A 21,349-nucleotide genomic window follows, 5' to 3' on the forward strand; every position below is an offset into this window, starting at 1 on the left:
TGATGTCAGGATGGAACCTGGATGGCAGTTCCATCGGGCACCTGTCAAAGCTGACACATGGGAATGGCTCCACAGGTGCACTCCTTCAGGGAACCCATTAGCAAAGCAGATCCCAGCAGGATTGAACCCCATCCCTCCAACATCAGCCACTGACAACACTTGGGACAGGTGGGCATGGTTTTGGGAGAAATGGCCTTACCAGCCAGGAATGGCCCACGGGTCAGAGGTTCTGCATCCTGCTATTAAGCACATGGCATGAACTGTCTTGCAGAACTTTGAATCTCAGGTCAGTATTCAACTCACTTGGTGACCTTAGGCAAGCCATCCCCCCCCACAGCCCCCAGCTTCTCTACACCCCCTTGCTGATTTATTGGAGCGGGAAACTCAATTTTTGCCTATGCACTCAGACACTGCTACATAAAATAAAAGCAGGCTTTAAAAGGAGTAGAGATGTACAGGAAGCCAAGTTCAACACCCCATACAGTGGTACCTCTGGTTACGTACTTAATTCGTTCCTGAGGTCCATTCTTAACTTGAAACTGTTCTTAACCTGAGGTACCACTTTAGCTAATGGGGCCTCCCGCCGCCTTGTGATTTCTGTTCTCATCCTGAGGTACTGCTTCTGGGTTAGGAGAGTCTGTAATCTGAAGCGTTTGTAACCAGAGGTACCACTGTACTGCATTCTTCACCTGTCCACCACTGGAGAAACTCTTATTAACTATTCCTTAGTTAAGAGTTAAGCCCCCTGGGGTTGTGCACAGGCTAAGAACAAATCCGTCTCGTTTCCAATGCTGATACTAAACAACCATCCTAGGTGAGGACAGAGGCAGAAGGTTTTTAAATATAAAATCAAATACTTTAATGAAAATCTGGGAACAGGAAGACAGCTCAGATATACCACTAAAACGGATATTCCTGCGCTGCATACAATTTCTCTCTTAATATAAACACCTTCTTATAAGCAAGCAACGGGAGGGCAAACTATCAGTTCTTCAAGAGTTTTTAAAGATCCTGAGTAGAGAGTTTATCTAAACCACATAAAACGTTATATTATATGAAAGCATCCGAAGTCCTGAGCTGGTGGCCAGCACCAGGCATTTCACCACGTTTTAAAAAATAGACAACTTCCAACACACTGAATCTAAATACTTTCACATTTCCACAGAGTTCTTTATGCAAAAAGAAAGAAGGGGGTGAGAAGTCTTTAGTTGAGGAATTTAAATTTCTCAATATTCAGTATGCAGGTTACAAAGCCCCCCCCCATTTAATTCAATGCATTTGCACTTTGTGGGTGAAATTCAACAGGTTAAGGCCTTTCTCTGTCCTTACTGTTCCAACACCAGATATATACACACACAAAAAGGCCGCCTAATATAGGCATTGATTCTTATAAAATTAAAAAAAAAAAAATTTAACCTTGTGTTCTACAACGCAATCAAGTCCACTGCGAAATAAACGAACAAGGACTGCTGTTAGCACCAAGAAACGCTGTATGGTCTGAGTGTCCAAAATCCTTTGGGGCTGGGAAGGGCAATGTCTGAACACTCTGACCAGCCTCATAAGGCAATTCTCTCCACAGAGTCCAATATTATTTGGAAACAGTCCTGCTTCTGTAGCAGCAAAGGAGCATCGCCTGTCGAACACAGACAGACGATCCAGGAAGAGAGGGAGGCTCTCCCACATTATGAGGAGACTCAAAAGACACCCGCCCCTCCAAAAAAACCCCCAACCATAGTAAATGGGACATGTCACAATTAAGTCCTTCTAACTATCCTTCCTTGCACCAAGCAGGCACCAAGAGTTTTAAGTCTGTGAGCCCCCGGAAGACAGAGCAAGAGCTCGTGTAGTCTGTTCTCTGGTCCTGCTCATCTGCGATGCCGGCTGTGGCCTGGGTGCTCCCTCTCATAGCGGTGGCCTGGCCTCTCGTAGGAGTGGGGCCGCTCGGGCCTCTGATCCCTGTAGTAGTGGCTCTTCTTCTTGTACTTCCCAGAGTGGTCCGAGCGTTCTCGTGAGCGGCTCCGGGACCGCGATGAGCTCCTGCTGCGGGATTTCCGCTGCTTGGGAGAGGTGTATTTGTACCCCTTGGCCTTCTTGTAGCTCCTCATCTTGGAGGCTTTGTAGCTCGAGCTGCCATGGTTGAACTGCCGCGGGGGAGAGTCACTTCGGCTCCTCGAGCGGCTGTGGGATTTGGAGCCGCTCGATGGGGAATAGCTTTCACTCTTCCTAGTGGAGGGGACAAGGGGGGAAAGGCTTCAGTTTGATAGCAAATTTGAGAAAGACACCCCTGTGGCTCCAATCGTGGAACAAGAACACCCCACAGGGACAACAGCATTCCTAGGCACCTATAGATGGGTGCTCCAGGTCCTATCACAGAGCTTTGCTGCAGGCTCAGATCAGGCATGTTTTGACATTAATGATGTTGTCATCATCATCAGGTGCAGCAGAAACATGGCTGCAGAAATACTGCTTTGGCTCTGGCAACAGTGGGGCTTGGGGAAGAGAGAAGCAGAGTCTCTGGGCTTAATGTGGTTGGCCTGCAGATCACCAAGCAATTGTGCCTATCACCAGACATGTTCCCCATGATTTCAGCAAATGAGGACCAGGTGTTTGCCAAGCTAAGATCTCCCCTCCCTCACAGCTTTTAAATCCATGCTGGAAATGAAAATGCCTGTTTCAACGTCTCCTTTTATATCTACACTAACGGGTGAAGCAAGCAATGCTATGGTCTTGTATGACCGAATCGAGCACATGGGAAACTAGCAGGTCAAGGAAAAGTCTTGGGGAAATCTCTTTCCCCTGTGACATTTAACAGGAATGCTTTTCCCTAAATGCAGAGGTTCTTTCTGTGGTGGAATACAGAGCCAAGTGTTGCAGCCTCTGTGAGGACAAGGCCCCAAAATCATCTGAAATGCCAGAGACAGAATGCTGGCCAATCACTACCACTACATTCACCTGAGACGCTGCTCTAGAGAGGTACGGGGTTGCTCTCTTCCCAGCTTGGGTATTGGTAGAGTTGGAACTCTAGTCCCTTCCAGAGGGCACTGCAGTACATACCTCTGCTTTGGAGATGGTGACCTTGAAGGAGACCTGGAATAACTCTGGTCTCTACTTCCACTCCGACTCCTGCTGTCTCGGCCTTTCTGAACGCTGGAAGGTTAAAGCAAGAGAATTTGATGTCAAAGCAACAAGTGGCCCAGTCAGCCCTTCAACCTAGGTACACATATGCCCAAGGCCAAAAATGAGGACAACCCACTTCTGGGGCAACACTGTCACAATAAGGCTAGGATGAAGTTAACAGAAGCAGGTCACACTTATCTGGACTCAATATGACCTAGAGATGTGATGACCTGGGTTTCCAGAAAGTGTGTCCCAAAACCTTAAAGCTACTTTAGCCTGTGCTAATATCGCCCCAAAGAGGCTCAGAGACCCTTTTGCCCACAACGTAATTTAAGTCAGACAGGAGGCAGTAGCCCTGGAAAGAAGCTTTGACTATGCCAAAGCCACGCCTATAGTCCCTCATGGCCTTATGGAGCAGTGTTACAGACCTGCACTGCTGCAAAAGCATTCAAAGAAATAGATACAGAGGGAAAAAAGAGACCAGTTTATCGTGCAAGGCCCTTACCCATTGACGGGACTGTTGGATTTCGTCCGTTTCGTCGCTTCCATTTTCCGCTTGGCGTTTTTTACCACCTGCACAGCAAGTGGGGAAGGCTTGGTGCCTTTATTTTCCTTTGGAGACTCTAGAGATGCGTAAGAGGAAAGTCCAGTCAAAACTTAAGGGATGACATGCTTCTATGTACCATCACCCACAATGCACTTTTACAGATAGGGGGTCATATCCAAGTAAGTTCTACTCAGAGTAGACCTACTGAAATGAATGGACCATAGTCAACCATGTCCAGGAAATTCAGTGGGTATATTCAGTGTAGGGCCAGCACTGGAGACAAGCCAGGGCCTTTAGATTACAATGTTCCATGTCCAGAAAAACCCCGGAAAAATTAAAGTCAGGAGTGCTGACACAAATCTGCAAGTTCACCATAATGAGAGCTTTGATCAGAAAGGCTGACAACTACTATCAAGACAACAACAGGTCCTACTTTACTTAGCATGTTAGGGTGCAGCGTACATGCTAAATGGGATACAACTTCAAATGGGATCCTGCATGTGTAATTTACCTGTGTGACATTCCAGGTGGCTGACAGCTCCTTTAAAACTAGGTTGCCATCACCCATTTGTTTATCATTACTCCGGCCTGGGAAGGCATTTCACTTTGCATGTGCAGAGAACCAGATTTAAATGAGATACCAACCAGATGGAATGCTGTACCGGCTTCCTACATGCCCAGTCATCAATTTCAATTGGATCACTGTGCTGAAGTGAGGCCTAAAGTCATCCTCTTCCTATAAAAGGCAGCACATGCGAGCAGACATCTAATTTGGTACAATTAAGGCCTAAACCTTAATAAGGATGGGAGGATTCGTCCCATATCTAGAGAAATTAGGCCCGGCCAACACAGAGCAGGTAGGCAGTGCAATGAATGACATGCACAGGTTTAGTTTGGGGGTCTGTTTCTTAATGCTCTACCGTAATAACTCCTTGCAAGGAGAAACCAGCACTGCATATAAAGAACTAGAACTTTCCCAGTGATAAGGTAGTTTTCCATTTGCAAGAAGTTTTGTTTTGAAGGTGGGAGGGCATTCAAAAATGATACTGCACCCATATTCCTGGCTATCCTGAGATAATGTGAGGAACCACACATACAGGACCAGGGATACCAACCGGTTTTGGGAGCAGGAGAAAATCCCGACACGGTATCCAAATTGGGTGTTCCATCTGGTAAGAGGCCTTTGGCTTGCGCTTTTGCCTCTTCGATGGCAAGCTTTTTCTTCTCTACTCGGCTTTCCAGGATAGCTAGATCAACCTGTGGAAATGGGTGTGTGCTTTAGCAAAATATTGATCTGGCACTTACGTAAGAGCATTGCATAGACAGGCTTTTCCCCAAAGGCTTACAATGGAAAACGCGAGGTAAGGCAAAGGAACAAAACACCAGGCACTTTTGTGAGACGTGCTACTAGCAAGGTTACCTTCTTTATTAAGCAATATTGCTATTATATGCAGAATTTGGGCTGCAACACAAATCCCAAATCTGTGTGGCAGGGAGGATGGAACAAAATTCTCAAGGTACTCAAGATGAAAAAAAGAAATTTAGACTCTAATCAACAGAACTTTGAAAATATGTGCCCTGAAGTCTTAAAAAAACGCCAGTGTGCTTTCCCACCGTTTGAAAAATTCAAAAGAATAAGCAGGACCAACCTTTTTACGTGTGTATAATTGCAAAATTTTCGTGCATATCTCCTGGATTTCCTCTTCCGTAGCTCCAAACAGCAGGAACCAGTGAGGGCGGTTTGGAAGCGGAATCTGTGAGCAAGACACCGTTCACCATTAGTCACCAAAAAACCCCAACCCATTCAAAATCACTCTAAGGATCACTTCACCTTTCAGACAATAATCACTCTCTTAGCCTTTTACTGTTTATAACCAAGGAGATGGGTGGTTGTGAAGGAGTTAAGTGGTGTGATTTACATCAAGGATACCTTTCTCCTTAGGTCTGAGCTCCCACTTTCCTTCTGTGTATGTAGGAGGGTACTGACTTGGGAAAGGGGGAAATGTCTATGTAAGTCACCATTTCCCTTCTGCACATGAGAGCAAAAATAAAAAGGCAGCCACTATTAAATCCTCCAGATTTGTTCATTAAACACACTCATTGCGGCAGTAAAAACTCCACAAGGAAAACAAGAGCATCTTATATAGCATGAGTCAGGTTAACACCAACCTCCAGGGTCCTAGCAGCAAGGTAGATGCAGGCGCAAGCGATGCTCTCGGGGTGGAACCTTACAAAGACATCTGTCCGCAGACTGTCATTCATGTAGTTCCTGAGAAGACAAAAAGGAGGGGGGAAAGTTGCAGAAGTCTGCTGAAATCCCCTGCTTTGGCTATGCTGTTTTTAAGGCACACTGTAGCTAGCTGTCTAGGGCATTCTACAGCTGTTTGAATCCTAGATAATCCTGTGAAACCTGACAAGAAGTTGGAGTGCACAGATTTGACAGGGAAGGACAACTGCCAAGTATTTATTAACTGGACGTTGGCATTTTATGAAAGAGAACCAATTTTAACTTCACTTTTCTCCCTGCTATGAGCTACTGGCCTGTTCTCATGCAAAACAACATCAAAAATTCATTTTATTTTACGGTAGGCACAACTTTTGAAGCATGATTTGAAGAATTCTGTCAAAATCTACATTTTATCCCGTCACGCAGAGCGACATGCAAACTTGAAAACGGACAGTCTGAAGTCACAGGTCCGGCTAGAAGTTCTTTGTTGAAGGAACGGGGCTTTTCCCAAGCATTCAGAATCTTCTGTTGCAAGCTTCTTTTGGAGTGACCATTCTCCACTCAGGAAAGCATCTGACACACAAATCGCTTTTAGAGAGAGCAAGAGAGCGCCACAGATATTCAGTCCAGGTGTCTGGTATTGTCACTGCTGAAGGATCAATGTTCTTCAATGGGTTGTCATTGGGCCGCTTCCAGACTGCCCCACTGTAACAAGGTTTCTCAACACAAATGTTCACAGAATGAGGCAACTGTAAAAAATATTGCACTGTGAAAATATTGCACAAAGCCCAGCCAGAACATTTCACGCATTTCTGTGACCTTAAAATGAAAATCTGAAGGATAATTCCTTACAACACACCAAAATGCACAGTGGACAAAACCCCGAACAAAGTTTAAACAGTTGTAAAATGGAATGGGCCTATGGTTTGTGCCTGTCAAAAGGTGCAAATTAATAGGTGACCAATGTCACTATACCAAATCAGGCTATGCACATAATTCCTACACAATTTGTTCAAAACCAAAGCAGCTGAAGAATATGGGGACTCTGGGTTTGGGTAGCAATGATTTTCAGTCTTCAATTAGCAGGTTTTGAAAAAATACTATGGTTAACTGGATCCAAAATGTTTCCATTGCCATTTAGACTAACCCAGATGAGCTGGGATTTTGAAGAGTAGGCCAGCCCTTTAAAGGCTTACATCATTCTTTAAAAGTGTTTCAGGGACCTTGAAAGTCCTATTTTAGGTGCAACCAAAGGGACTGCCTGGGTGGTCCTGTATATATTTCCCCACACTGAACTGCAGTTTCTCACTATATAATCCAAGTTCCAAAAGCATTTGTTATGATGCATGGAGGAAGGAACCCGCTGCAGAAATACATCCGAAGTTTTACTGGATATACATCAGTAGATATGTGCAGGACCCCAAAACACACAGTTTAAAAAGTACAACAGAAAAAATCTGAGGTGCTATGAAGTAACATATCTTCTTATTGCAATGCTTATGCTTTCAAGTAAGAATTAAGTTTTTAAAAACCCAACCCCACAAAGATTTTAAACCCAAGTTTTATAAAAGTCTGTGGTTTTTTTAAAGGACATAAAATGGGAACAAAGCATCCTGACAGTAACACAGACTTATCTGAAAAATGCACAAATAAAATTTAACAAGTTAAAAAAAAAAGAAGAATCACAAGCAGCAGTCGGCCAGTTTTAACTCGACTTGTGTACGCATACCACCTGTCTAGAGCCAGCCTTCTCTCTGTGGAGCCTGCTTGGGTTTGACTGAAGACGGCAGTTATCCCTGCACCATAGCGCTTGGGCAGCAGAGGAGAAGTCTTAGTCACTTACCCTCAGAGGCTACCCTTTGATCAAAAGAGTACAGAAAAGAAGAGTCAAAAGAGGTTCTCTTTCAAAACAGCCAGACAATTTTAGTTAGTAGAAACACAAACTTTGCTTTCAGGTCAATTTTTACATCATGTCAGTTTTCACAGGTTACCATTTGTCAATGTATGCTTTCTTGGGAGCGCGCGGGGGGGGGGGGATATTTAATATAAACCCATACCAAGAAAGCGGCAGATAGACTGCATATGGACACAATATATTGCATAAACAATATCAAGAAGCTGAAAACTGTATGAGGAGGGTTGTTTTTACAATAATTTTCAAGTAAAATGATGGCATGGCAGAAGTGACCACCTCCCCACACTAGGAATGAAGGGGGTATATCTATGGTTAACACCTTATTCAGAGGCAGCATACTTCTGAATGACACATGCTGTTGGGCAAACAGGGGAGGGCGGGTGCCTTCACGCCCTGCTCCTGAGCAGTAACTTGAATGGGCAGGAGTAAAAGGAAGAAAGAGCAAAGGGTGCATTTGTGAGGGTGTAAAGCTCTCTTACCATTTAAGACAGTGTCTGAATCTTTAACAAAGAGGCCCGTCAACTTGGGGTGATAGAAGCAGCATTCCAGGCTAAGACTGGAACCATACTCATGCCACGAACATGAGTGGAGGAGAAAAGTACTGACCCCACACATGACATATTTTTGCCACTGCCCCGCTGGCCTCAATAAAAACAAGAAACATCAACTTACCATGAGGTCTGGACCAGGTGTTGGTTACGTTCACATTCTAATACCTGAAGGTACATAACGATTATCTGGAAGATACGGGTGATTGAGTTATACAGGTGATCCAAGTGGTGGAAAGAGGTTTTCATCTAGACAGAGGAGGGTACCCATGCAATGCAGGTTATTCTACTCTGGATCAATGGCCTGATAAGACTCCACAGTGTGTATAAAATGTTAAGAATATGTTTTAGGATGTCAGAGAAGTGGTACTCTTGAGAGTATGTGTGCAGGAAAGCTTCTTTCCTCTGCACTGAAGTCTGCAGACACTGTCCCAAATGTATAATTTTAATCTGCTCACAAGTATCTCTTATTTTACCCCAATATAATTTGGCAGCTTTCCTTCTTCAGTGCTTGCTTCAAAGATATAGGAATAACAAAAGAGGGAAATGGTGGAAGCACTTCTATACAAAGATTTGTTACAATGAATTAGTACCACAGGTCAGATTTTGGGGGGGGAGGTAGAGAGAAGAGTATATGCTCTGCTGAATCAAGACCCAGAACCACAAGTTTTCATTTTTTCAAAAATGGAAAATACAAGTACCAACGAAAGAAGAGAGGCAGATGAAAATGATGGACTCTGGAACTGGCAAAGCTAAAGGAAAAATCCGAAACCAGCATGATCAAGTATTCCAAAAAGACTGGAGTACATTTACAGGATATTTAAAAGATTAATTGTAAGCAATTAACATCACTAGCAGCGTTGTCTGAAGACTTGTAATGAGAAATTTTCTCCCATTTTATATTTATTTAAATTTTGAGTTTTTGGGGTAAGGAATTTATTACAATTGGAAAATGTACAAAATGCAATAATATAAAGGTTAATTATCAAACCCACAAGGCGGGAGGGAAGGAAGTCGAAGGGCTCTAAAGAGCCAGAGACATAAAGTGCATAATAATGGTGTGATTGTATATTAAATGGAAAACTAAGAAAAAAAATTTTTTTTTAAAAAAAAGACCCAGAACCACCAGGATGTTCCAACAAATGAAGGCAAAAAGATTATAAAGGATGGTGCAGATCTGAGGACTGAAAAAGTCAGAGAAGATGGGAGCCTGCACTACTGGGTTATCATAAGCTTCCACTCATGGTAACCCCACCTACTACTGAAGGGTTCACATTTCCACAGCTGACAGGTGTCAAACCAGATTTAATTAACCTTAGAAAATGCTACAATGTATCCTGCCCATTTTTTAATCCTGCCGTTCCTTTACAGGGCAGAATTCAATCTTACAATCAAGACTTACAATCTTGTTAGGTATGTCAGGTTTTGTAGCATGCCCTGTCCAAGACGATCCAGCAAACCTAAGACATCATCTGGGCTTTAACCTCTTGAGCGTCCTGGGGGAGCCAGCCATGAGTGGCTAATGCTGAAGTAATGATGTAAGTGGCATAGCTAGAACATGAGCACCAAGGGCAGCTGAGGTAGAGAAGGGGATTGTGCCATGCCTGAATGGAACAAGGGAGGCCTGTAAGCTTCAGTTGGGCACAGAAGTGGGTCCACACACCTGACTACCTCTCCAGCGCTGCCTGCTTATTGGCAGTTAATTAGACATAAAACTCAAGAGATGCTAGAGTAGTGCCACTTATTAAGTGGGATGTTGTAAGTGACGTACCAGCCATGATTGCACAATTGGGACAAAATAAATTGAAAGCGGCCAACGAAAACTGTCTCCCTGCTTCTTTAAAGTGATAGAACATGTCTCAATTATTTTCAGGGCAAAAAGTAAGCCAAACAGTAAAGTGGGAGGAACAGAAGCAGCCACCAGTCCTTCTCTGAAGTAGGAACATCTTAGCAACACAAATGTAGTTCTGCACTGTGCCACTTGTAGGGCTGACCCGCCAAAGTCTTATCCACACTACCCAATAGATACACAATGGTGTTGTTACCTGCTTGCACAAGAATAAGCTGCTTTCATGCCAATGACTTTGAATGGAGAACTCAAGCATAGCTAAGTCTAGGCAGCACCTAATACCTGAAGCAACCAGTCGTCATTCACCAAATGAGACAGGATCAACTAGCAGGCAATTCTTGAAATGAGAAACAAAGACTGCCAATGGTTTGGCTACATTAAGAACAGGCTAATTTCTTATCCACTGCTCAAAAGGCAAACTTAAAAATACAAAAGAAATACAAACCTTGTGGGGATGCTTCACGTGTACGCAAAATCCCAACTCCTTCAGAACTCTCCTCTCAGCCTTTATAATTTGGTTCTTCAAGTTAACGTACTCTTGATCCAGTATCAAAGGTACAGGCTTCCTGGGATTTTTTTTAAGGGGGGGGGGAATAGAAAAAAAATCAGTTTAAATCCCTCCTACAAAAGTAGAGCAACAATGGACATACCTCAGTGGAATAACACAACTTTGGTGTCTCATGGGAACAGCATGAGAAGATTAAATTTGGACCAAGTTATCCAAGCAACTGGAGAATTGACTGTGGAGACTTTCAAGTCTGTAACTGTCTAGGCAACACTGGCACTGGTCGCCTTTTTGAACCCCAAACTTCCTTCTGGAACAGCCGACTCGTAGGAGTCGTGCAAACTTACTCCAAAAATGACCCCTCTCAAGAAGAAACTACCAAAATCTCAGAGAAGAAGCACCCACCTAAGCAATCTTTCAACCCTTTGAAGTTACAATTTGAAATTGTAAAATTTCACCCAGACACCGCTGAATGAAATGAAAATTTCACCCAGACACTGCCACTAGTTGAGGATGCAACGAGGGCTGGAAAAGTTGGAACTCACCGAAACTTTATTTCCAATTAGTTTTTTGGGGGGAAGGCGGGGTTCAGGGACATTCTTTGGGGTTGCATAAAATCCTCCGGAGTTTTGGGCAGGGGATAATGCAAGTCACAAATGGCCCTTGAGTAATTGCCACGATCCCTGGAAACAGATACTGTGTGTACTGTGTAAAGGCACACAGTTGGAGTAACAGTTGACTTACTTTTTCTCTCTCAGATACCGAAGTCTGTGGAACACATTAATGACATCTCTTATCCGCCTTGGGGCTTCTTCAATTTTCGATGCCAAGTGAACACAGGCCATCGACACATGCTGTAAAAGAATATAGAACATAGCTAAGTTTTATTCTGATCTCTTACTATCTTCAACAGTTGAAGGAGCAATAACATGCAGAATATGGCCACCAGACTAGTGTAAGCGTCTTGTACAAGGAGCTGCACCATGCATTTATGGGCACATTGAGAAAGGGATATGCATTATCTTTGAAAGCCCTGAACAGCTTGGGACCAGGGTGCTTGAAAGACCATCAGTTCAGATTTGACCTTATCAGGGAAGCTCCTTTAGAGAGCTTCTTTTCTATGGCTGAGTCCCAACTGTGGAATTCCCCTCTAAAGGAGAGACCACAAATAGATTTCTGGAACTTTTTGCCTCAAATGCAAACTATGGCAGAAAACCATTTTTAAAAAAGTTTTCTAGAATCTCAGGATTAAGAATCACTATGTTACAGAGATGGCAGAATAGCTTGCAGAATACATTTCAGTGACTAACACTAGGGTAACATGCAGGAAGCTCAGCAAACTAGTTTACCATGCTTAATCAATACAGTGGTGCCCCGCAAGACGAATGCCTCGCTAAACGAAAAACCCGCAAGACGAAAGGGTTTTCCGATTTTTTAGCGGCTTCGCAAGACGAATTTCCCTATGGGCTTGCTTCGCAAGACGAAAGCCCACAGGGAAATCTCCGGGGACAGTGGGGAAGCGCAGCGCGCCTTCTCCTCTGTTCCCGGACCTGTCCTGAAGACTTGCGGTGGGAGGAAGGTTTTCCTCCCCACCGCCAACATTCAGAACAGCATTCTGAATGTTGGCGGTGGGGAGGAAAGCCCTTCTCCCACCGCAAGCCTTCAGGACAGGTCCGGGAACAGAGGGGAAGGTGCGCAGCGCTTCTCCTCTGTTCCCGGACCTGTCTTGAAGACTTGCGGTGGGAGGAAGGTTTTCCTCCCCACCGCCAACATTCAGAAGGCTGTTCTGAAGGCTGGCGGTGGGAAGAAAAGCCCTTCTCCCGCCGCCAGCCTTCAGAAGAGTTCCCCCAGGGCTGCCTAGGCTGAGGATAGCAGCCTGCTGCCCCGCGCCAGGGGCGCTCTGCTTCAGAGCGCCCCTCGCGCGGGGCAGACATTCGCAGCTTAGGGAGCCCTGCAGGAGTTCCCTGCAGGGCTCCCCAAGCTGCGAATGTCTGCCCCGCGCGAGGGGCGCTCTGAAGCAGAGCGCCCCTCGTGTGGGGCAGCAGGTTGCTATCCGCAGCTTGGAGAGCCCTGCAGGGAAGTCCTGCAGGGCTCCCCAAGCTGCGAATGTCTGCCCCGCGCGAGGGGCGCTCTGAAGCAGAGCGCCCCTCGCGCGGGGCAGCAGGCCCCCGCCGCCAGCCTTCAGAAGAGGTCCGGGGACAGACTTCCCCAGACCTGGTCTGAAGGCGGTCTCCATAGGAACGCATTAATTGATTTTCAATGCATTCCTATGGGAAACCGTGCTTCGCAAGACGAAAAACTCGCAAGAAGAAAAAACTTGCGGAACGAATTAATTTCGTCTTGCGAGGCACCACTGTAAAATCAAATTGATACCAATTATTAATTGAATAGAACAAAGCCCATACCTCCATGGAATGCTTCACAAATGATTTTGTATAAAAGAAACGCTGGAATAACACCTGCCCCGTAGCCATGGCAACCTAAGAAAGAAAAGTGAGACTCCATATTAATATGACAGTAAATACAGTGGTACCTCTGGATGCAAACGGGATACGTTCCAGAGCCCCGTTTGCATCCTGAGTAGAACACAACCCGTGACTGCGTGTGTCGCGATTCGCCGCTTCCGCACATGCACGCAACATCATTTTGAGTGTCTGTGCATGCGCAAGCAGTGAAACCCGGAAGTAACATGTTCAGTTACTTTTGGGTCGCCGCAGAGCGTAACCTGAAAATGCTCAAGCTGAAGCATATTTAACCTGAGGTATGACTGTAGAGATGTTGGAAGGAATGCTAACAGACCACAACTGATTCGGCACCTGTAAGACCACTATAAATGATTTAAGCCCTGACCAATTACAAGCCATGGATATTTAAGAACGGTTGACTATATAGTTGGGGAGGCACATTTATTTCCTTTTATCCCCATACCTTACTTACTTTCTTAGCTCTGCACTAATGCAGCAGTCTGCTAAGGTGTTTTAGGAAATCTTTCCTATTCAACATTGCAATATTAATCATACCTACTCCGTAATAAGTCCAGCTAATTTTAATATGGCTTACTCCCAGGTAAGTGGGTTAGGATTGTAGCCCAATACTCCTGCATGCATCCAGAATCCTAGTCACACAGTATAGCTTCTATGTGTGTGACTGCCCTAGTACTGTGAAGCCAAACACTTGCTAAAGAAACAGTCACTGAAGACCCTCAAAAGATAACCTTCCTCCTCCACAGATAATGTTTACACCATTTCTATCTTGCTCTTCTTCAATTTCATGATACCAGAGTGAATTACAATAAAACAGAAACAGTAACATAATTAAAAAGGGGTGGAGTGAACTCAAAAGAACTTCTCAGTGCTCTGTCAATTGTACGATGGGAAGGTGGGAGTCACAAGTATTTTTAGGTACAAAACTAGCCAAATTGTAACCATCCTCATCCAATGACTCTAACTTGGCTAGTGAGTTTGAAACATTTGCTTGGTGTTAATACAGGTCTTCAGACCATACAAAGTTTACCCGCCCACAATGCTTTGCTCATCTAAGCTTCCCCCCAAAGAGCCATCTGTTAAATTTAAGAGCTAAATGAAAGAGATCGTAGTTCCTCCTCAAAACTAGGCAACACGGTCCTTTCAAAAGCCAATCAATGAGCACAAAACATTTGATCAGAGGCAGTCCGGAAGGAGAAACCAAGAACAGATTCCCCTAAAAACATGAGAACAAAAACAAGTCGCTAGATACAAGGCAAGATGAATCAGCCACAGTGAACTCGTCACAGTTTCAGCATCAGAGAAATGTTACCAAAAACTCTTCTAGTTTGAACAGAAAAAAACACCACCACATCCTCCTCAAAAGGGTGGTAACCAGCAGGCTTGCCGGAATGTCTTGGCAAACATACAAGACTAGCAAGGGAGGGGATAGCGTCATTTCCGGGCAAGACCTGTTACATCACTCATTTCCTGGAATAGAACTATGGGCTTGCAAACCTCCTCCTTTAAGCAGGGTTTTTCCCTCTCTGCCTTCCTCCTTTTCTTGGGACACTGAAATCCCCATGCCAGGGTGGGAAGGGATCCTTATCAGAATCTTTAAGATCTACTCATCCTTGGCAGCCTAGGGTCCTCAGTTTTAGGGCTCAACTGTCCTGGAGGAAGAACAACACCCCCTTCCAGTGCTAGTGAGGGAAACTGAACAAAGCAGCAAATCCAATCAACCACCTTTCTCCTGTTCTCCAAACATTTACATCCAAAACATGGGAGTTCTAGTCAGCAGGCTTTCCTTTATCAAGACCAGGTCAGACAGTCTCAAACAGTGCTTCTCCAAGTTGCTTTCCTTGCTTTTGGAAAAGACCACCAACTCTTCTTTTCCCTTAAAATACAGCAGCTTCTTAGGAACCCTCCCAACTGAAGCCCCAGCATAAAGCACAATTATAACAGTACATTATCTCTACTGCATCTGTGTATTATTAAATGGTTTCTGCTTGGGGAAATGTGTGTTATAACCCCTGCCCCAACAACACAATTCTACCACCTCTCAGCAAGCTTTTAAAAAGGCCCTATGTTCAATTTTTAATGTAAATCCTACCTCATTACACAAACACACACTCCTCCCTATAGAACTCTTTTCCTTTAAGAACATCCTGCCCCAATCCCAGATCAAAGCATCAGTCAGTCCATGTCTTACAGCATTATCCTCCCAACAATATCTGTCTAGTTTATAGTGAAAACCATTATTTGTAAATTGGCATCCAGCTCTTAGTATCCAGTTATACTGCCTCTGGGCATAGAGGTTCCACTAAGCTATCAGTGCCAAGAACTAACGACAGACCTGCACACCATGTATCTATCCAAATCCTTACCCCCCAGCAAAAAAAATCTAGGTGTGCCTTGCTTTGCCAGCCCAATGGTTCATTTAGTCTAATGTTCTGTTTGACACAGCAGTCAACCAGCTGCCCATGAATTCCTCCTGTTCATGAATCCAGCCTTCATAATTTTATTTAATCCATTACAGGAAACAGTCTTTCTGTATCTGTCCAAAGATCCACCTAGTTTGGTAGCCAGTTTCCAACTGTGACCAATCAAATACTTCCAGAAACTACATAAGCAAGGGAGAGCAAGAGTCCTCTCCCCTGGGGGCTCCACTTTGCTCTGGATGCAAAAGCCCCACTTTTGCTTCCATGACTTGGATACCACCCACGAACCTGAGAGTTTTGATGCAGACATCATGACTACCAGGCAAATTCATGAAGGTTGCTTAATGCTATAAAATAACTTGTTAAATTACAACAGACTTATCCTCCAAAAGTCAAAAATTGCCTTGATGAATCAAGCCAGAGGTCCTATTGAATCCACTCTCCTCCTTGAATAAGTCACACTCAGAAAAGGGTGTGTGTGATGGTGTACTATTCCAGTCCAGAATGGACAGAACAACCTGGTATATGACTATTTTCTTTGATGAATTCAACACCAATGTTAACAACAAAGTATTGTATTGTAACACCTTAAATGGTAAACATTGGATCCAGATGAAATTAGTTGTGCTTAGGTTCCAACTGATTTCAATGGGAACTAAGTTCTGGATCTAACTCCAGAAGTTCTAGGAGAATACTTTTTCTAGTCTTCTGAAGTGTCACAGGTCTCTGTTGCTTTTGCTGCAACAGATTAACAAGGCTACCCCTCTCAAAAAAGCTCATTCTGTTGCCAGGTACATCCAGAGGATCAGAGGAAAGCTGAGGTGCCCAGAAAGAGAAGTGGGGTGGGGAATAAAAACAGAGAAGCTTGAACTTTATTGCTCTCTATAATAGGCTTCTCCACTTTTTACTGGGTATGTATTAATATATTTAGACACACTGGAGAGTCATGCTTTTTAATCATACATATAGATATATAGCATGGTAGCACCTTTATTGTAAAATAAACTAGCTGCAATAATTAGCTAAAAGAGATCCAGTGTGGTGGTATAGTGTGGCTGGACTATTAAACTTGGACCAGGCCAGAAAGACCCAGGCTCTAATTTCCATTCAATGAAATCACTGAGTGACCTTGGGCCAGAAACTTTCTAACCTACCTCATTTTACTGCTGTAAGGAGGCAGGATAGAAATATAGTGATTCTTTATCTAAAGCTGTCTGTATCTTCCCAGGAAGAACGGAACTTTTTCACAGCTGTATAAAAACATACTACTAACAACGACCCAGGCTTTGAGAACACAGAGCTAGGCAATATCTATACTACTACTAGCTAAAAACTCACCAAATAACACTGCAGCTTTTCAGTTTGCCAGAACACTTTCCATCAGGTGAGATGGTATAAAAAGCAGGAGCTTCGGGGAGGGGGCAGAAAATGAATAAAGAAAGTAGGGCAGGGATGGGACAGCACCTAGAGTTTCATTACGGAAGGAAAAAAGAATTCCCCCTCCACAATTCTTGTACACTTTCCCAACTTATGAAGATGCTAAAGAAAATAGCTTACTTTTTATCATATAAATGCATACATATGTACAAAAGCCACAGTACATTAGCTTTACCTGCAATTCTCTTACACTGACTTCTGGATCGACTTGTGAAGCTACCTGAATGACTCAAAGGCAAGATACATATTTTTTTTGTATGAACTAAATACGAACTAAGTTATAAAAATAAAAGCGCTGGATCCTGAAGCCTCGATGTCTAGATTCAGATAGGACAAAAAACAACACCACGACAGATACACGCTCAGAATCTGTAACAGGTTCTTTTCCAACCGTCTTCCAGAACCTTCCAACTGCCCTCAACCGCCCAACGAAGCCCCCTCCCGGTTCTCTCTGACCTTTTCTCTCCTTTTTCTTCCCCGTCCCTCCTTAATCCCATTTCAAGGCCTCCCTTCCAGAGGCGAGTGCGGCCTAGGCCTTAGGTTTAGGCCTAGCGCTCGCTCGCTCCTTCCGCACCTGAGGAAGCCGCAACAGGATCCCGGCGGCCTGGATGAGCTCACAGCCGGTGACTCGGAGCTGAGCCTCGGTCTCGGCGTCCAGGCCGCTGCTCATGGAAGGCGTGAAGCGGAGGGCGTCGGCCGACAGAAGGCAGTTTTCCAGCGTGATGAGGACCCCCGAGTATAGCCGGTCGCCGATGCGGACCGCGCCGGGGGGCGGAGGGAGAGCCGGAGGAGGAAGGGCTGGCGGGCAGTAGCCGCCGGAGGACGACGACGAGGACGACGACGACGCCACCGCTGAGCCGGCGAGGCCGGGCCCTACCGTCGCCAGCGCCGCTGCTCCTCCCGCGGCCGCCATTATCGCCGCCATCTTGTCTCGACGTCGCTCCCCTCAGACTGACTCACTTCGCCGCCGCCTCCAAACCCCCGTCCGCGCCTACGTCACGCGCAAACCTTTTGTCTCCCCACCTCCTCCTCCTCATTGGCCAGCCGCAAAGACGCGCGTCCTCCTATTGGACGAAAGCGCCGGCTTTTTCCGTTGTGACGCAACGGTTGGGAATTCAACCGTCTCAGAACGAGGCGGGTGAAGGTTCGTTAGGGAGATGGAAGAAAGGCAAAGTTTTCCCGGCATGCGCTACGCGCACTCTCTGGCACGGCTGGCTCACGTTGGGTTGTACCACTTCAGAGTGAAGGGGGGGAAGATTTAAATAATTACGGTTTTTATCCTCTTCTTATTTTTTTTTTTAAAAACCCTCCGATAGAAAAGCACCATGTCAGGAAAAAACCCTGGCACTTACTTTTAAAAAACACAGGTGAGATGCCACCTCGTACTTTGAAGTGGTACAGTCCAGGTTACGTCAGGCGAGAGAACAGGGCCCAAAATGCTCCCTTGCCTCAGTTGCGTCAATGCCTGAATCGACCACTCTCGACTCGAGCTAAAAACAAAGGAAGCTTCGGGTTGTACCCAACTAAGTGTTATTCCATGTAGACCTACTGAAATTGGTGCGCCTAAATCAATCATGACCATTATCTTCAATGGTTCTGCTCTGAAGAGGACTCTTTGCCACAACATTGGTTTTCCTGCCCGGTCCTCAAATTTGTTTTAACACAGAAATTGAACCTGTTTCCAACTTCGAAAGAGGGACCAAAGATCCCCTTCGTTTTCAATTTGGGAGGAAATCCTACCAACAGGAGTGGGACTTCTTGAAGCGCATGCCTTTAAAAGCTGCACTCTTAAAATACTCCCTATTAGTAAGGTTGCAATCCTATACACATTTAAGGGCAAGCCCCTACTCAGCACTGGATTTATTTATGGTGGTGTGGGCAATTCCCCCCCTCCCCAGGTGCTGAGCCCATGGGGAGCATCATCATCATAAATAATAATAAAACCAGTAGTTATACTGGTACCTACTGAGAAGGCCCATTTAAAAAAAACCAACTGACCTAGGTCCTACCAGAGAGCAATGGCAAACTAAACTGTCAGATTGCGCCAAAATGGCAAAACTGACTGGAAAGCTCAGGAACCAAGAAGACAAAAACTTCCAGAAAGAATGAGAAAAATTTATAATTTATTTAGGAGACTGCTGTAAGCAGTTGAAAACATTAGCAGGATTTTAATCTCACTTGTAATGTAACAAATACTATGAATGACATGGATAGATATAAAATATAGATTATAATATGCAGTTGAAAACGCCAACATTAGGACCTGCAGAGATGGAGGGAGGTCTTGTGATTCAGAGAAATCTCTGTATGGAAATGTATTTGGTTTTGTTATAAATTTATATTTGTAAAATCAAATAACAATGATTTTTTAAACAAACAAACAACTGCACCAGAAGGAATTATTGTGAAAATAAGAAATAATTAGTGGGCATGCCAAATATTGCCCTTGCTCAGGGTGCCATATTACCAAAGTCTGCCCACCCCTGTCTTTGAACTCAATGTAGGAAAAATATTACTTCCAAGGACAAGGGGAGTAAGGATTGCTGCACTCTTATCCACTGAGTAGTGTTATGAGAAAAAAACCTCCTTTTCCCTTATGGGGTACCCAAGAGCCCATATAGAGTCCTTTTGTAGGTTCTCTATCAGTAGGAGAAAATAACAGACCAACCAGAGAATATTGAGAAGCAAAGCAGCTAGTAAGCCTGATTTTTATTAAAGTGTTGCAACAGGGTCTTCGCTCACCACAAGCAGGAAAGAGGAGGAACCCAAAACAAAGGTGTGCCCGCCCTCATACAGACTTTTTAAATTGCCCACTCTCAAACTCCAGACCACCCCCAGAAACATCATACATACATCACAGGAGAGTGTATCCCAGGACCACCTCCCCAATGCATCATACATACACCACAGGGGGTGGTCTAAAACAGAATCCTGAGTGTTTTATCTCCTGTCTGGCAGGTTACCTGATTGCATTATCTGGGTTTTGGCCACTCTTTTGTTATTATAACTACTTAATTCTGAATCCAGGTCACAGTTCACAGGCTCACCCTATTCACACACCCTATTCAAATGTGCCCTTAAGGAAGGATTTGTGAGCACAGAGACAATGGGTTTTTTTTTCATTTCCTTTTATCTTGCAGAGACATATTTGAGGTCATTTTGGGAGAGAGAAAATGGTTTCAGGACTTTACTGTGATTTTCAGACATGTGGTTTACATATTTGTATGTGTTTGTTTGGCACATTTATGAACATCTATTTTATATATATAAGACCTTAAAATTCTTATAACAGTAGATTGTTTATTTCTGTCATTTATATTTGGAAAATGTAGATGCACACACACATGCCCTTCCCCAATGCATATGCAATCCCTAAAGCAGCTTAAAACAGCAATTAAAACAATCCCATAAAAGAAATCAATTAAAACAACCCCAGAAAAGAAATCAAACACCTTAAGATTAGAAACAGTCTTGTCAGATACAAGCAATGTTCGAATTTTGTGTAACAGGAAAGTTTTAACCAATCTGTTGTAAGAGGATGTCAGATGGATTTCATGAGTAAGGCAGAAAAGATTCAAGCATGTAACAAAGTGATGAATGAGAGGTCACTCTAAAGAGGAAATGTATCTCCCCCCCCCTGAAGAAAAGGGCAGATCTGCATAAAATTAGCACTAGCTAATTTATATGTATAAATGCAAATTTAGAAAACAGGATGGAATTTAAGACCGCAAGGAACAGTATCTAACCATAGTGTTAGAAGACCATGCCCTGCTCATCTGTGTTAATTAATTGCTGACAGGCAACTTTGAAGTCCGCTTTCTTTGAACCCTTTTACCCTTTATTTCTTCAGCCGGACAAACCTTCAAATAGAGGAATGTCCTACATAGAGTAAGACCCATGCTTGTCTTAAGCATATCTCAGTCCCAGGCAGGACAGTAGACCTTAGTTGGAGGACAGGTTGGTATGCAATGAGATAAAGGTATCCTGGATCGAAGCAATTTACCTTTAAAGCCCTTTTCACTGATGCAGTGGGGCTTATGCGAAGTACAGTGGTACCTCAGGTTACATATGCTTCAGGTTACAGACTCCGCGAACCCAGAAATAGTACCTCGGGTTAAAAACTTTGCTTCAGGATGAGAATAGAAATCGTGCTCCGGCGGCGCAGCGGCAGGCCCCATTAGCTAAAGTGGTGCTTCAGGTTAAGAACAGTTTCAGGTTAAGAACGGACCTCTGGAACAAATTAAGTTCTTAACCCGAGGTACCACTGTACACCTTTATCAGCTTGTGTGTTAAAAGAGCAG

The 21,349-nt window shown here is 44.2% G+C and overlaps 1 protein-coding gene and 1 long non-coding RNA gene across 2 annotated transcripts in view; both read right to left on the reverse strand.

Annotated features, from left to right (window-relative positions):
* Positions 1-834: 834 nt before the first annotated feature.
* Positions 835-18,224, reverse strand: CCNL2 (cyclin L2). The gene is made up of 11 exons (XM_083628748.1): positions 17,623-18,224; positions 13,114-13,188; positions 11,453-11,562; positions 10,649-10,769; positions 8,479-8,543; positions 5,834-5,933; positions 5,314-5,418; positions 4,780-4,921; positions 3,623-3,740; positions 3,055-3,147; positions 835-2,223 (listed from the first exon to the last, which is right to left on the reverse strand). The coding sequence occupies exons 1-11, from the start codon at positions 17,971-17,973 to the stop codon at positions 1,866-1,868; spliced, it is 1,638 nt and encodes a 545-aa protein (XP_083484874.1). The 5' UTR covers positions 17,974-18,224; the 3' UTR covers positions 835-1,865.
* A 1,499-nt stretch (positions 18,225-19,723) lies between these two features.
* Positions 19,724-21,349, reverse strand: part of LOC310769578 — a 136,203-nt gene continuing 134,577 nt past the window's right edge. The window contains exon 3 of the long non-coding RNA XR_014551696.1: positions 19,724-21,104. This is a non-coding gene — a long non-coding RNA (uncharacterized lncRNA). The remainder of the gene's footprint in view (positions 21,105-21,349) is intronic.

Source organism: Podarcis filfolensis (assembly GCF_964270895.1).
Source record: "Podarcis filfolensis genome assembly, chromosome: 8".
In the NCBI taxonomy this organism is placed as follows: Eukaryota; Metazoa; Chordata; class Lepidosauria; order Squamata; family Lacertidae; genus Podarcis; species Podarcis filfolensis.

Bases quoted from the DNA above. Each gene is read 5' to 3' on its own strand.
- CCNL2 (XM_083628748.1), bottom strand. From the start codon at position 17,973: ATGGCGGCGATAATGGCGGCCGCGGGAGGAGCAGCGGCGCTGGCGACG. The intron at 11,563-13,113 runs GTATGGGCTTTG...ATTCTTTTACAG, and splicing joins TTGTGAAGCATTCCATGGAG to CATGTGTCGATGGCCTGTGT. The intron at 3,148-3,622 runs GTAAGGGCCTTG...TTAACCTTCCAG, and splicing joins TCCAACAGTCCCGTCAATGG to CGTTCAGAAAGGCCGAGACA.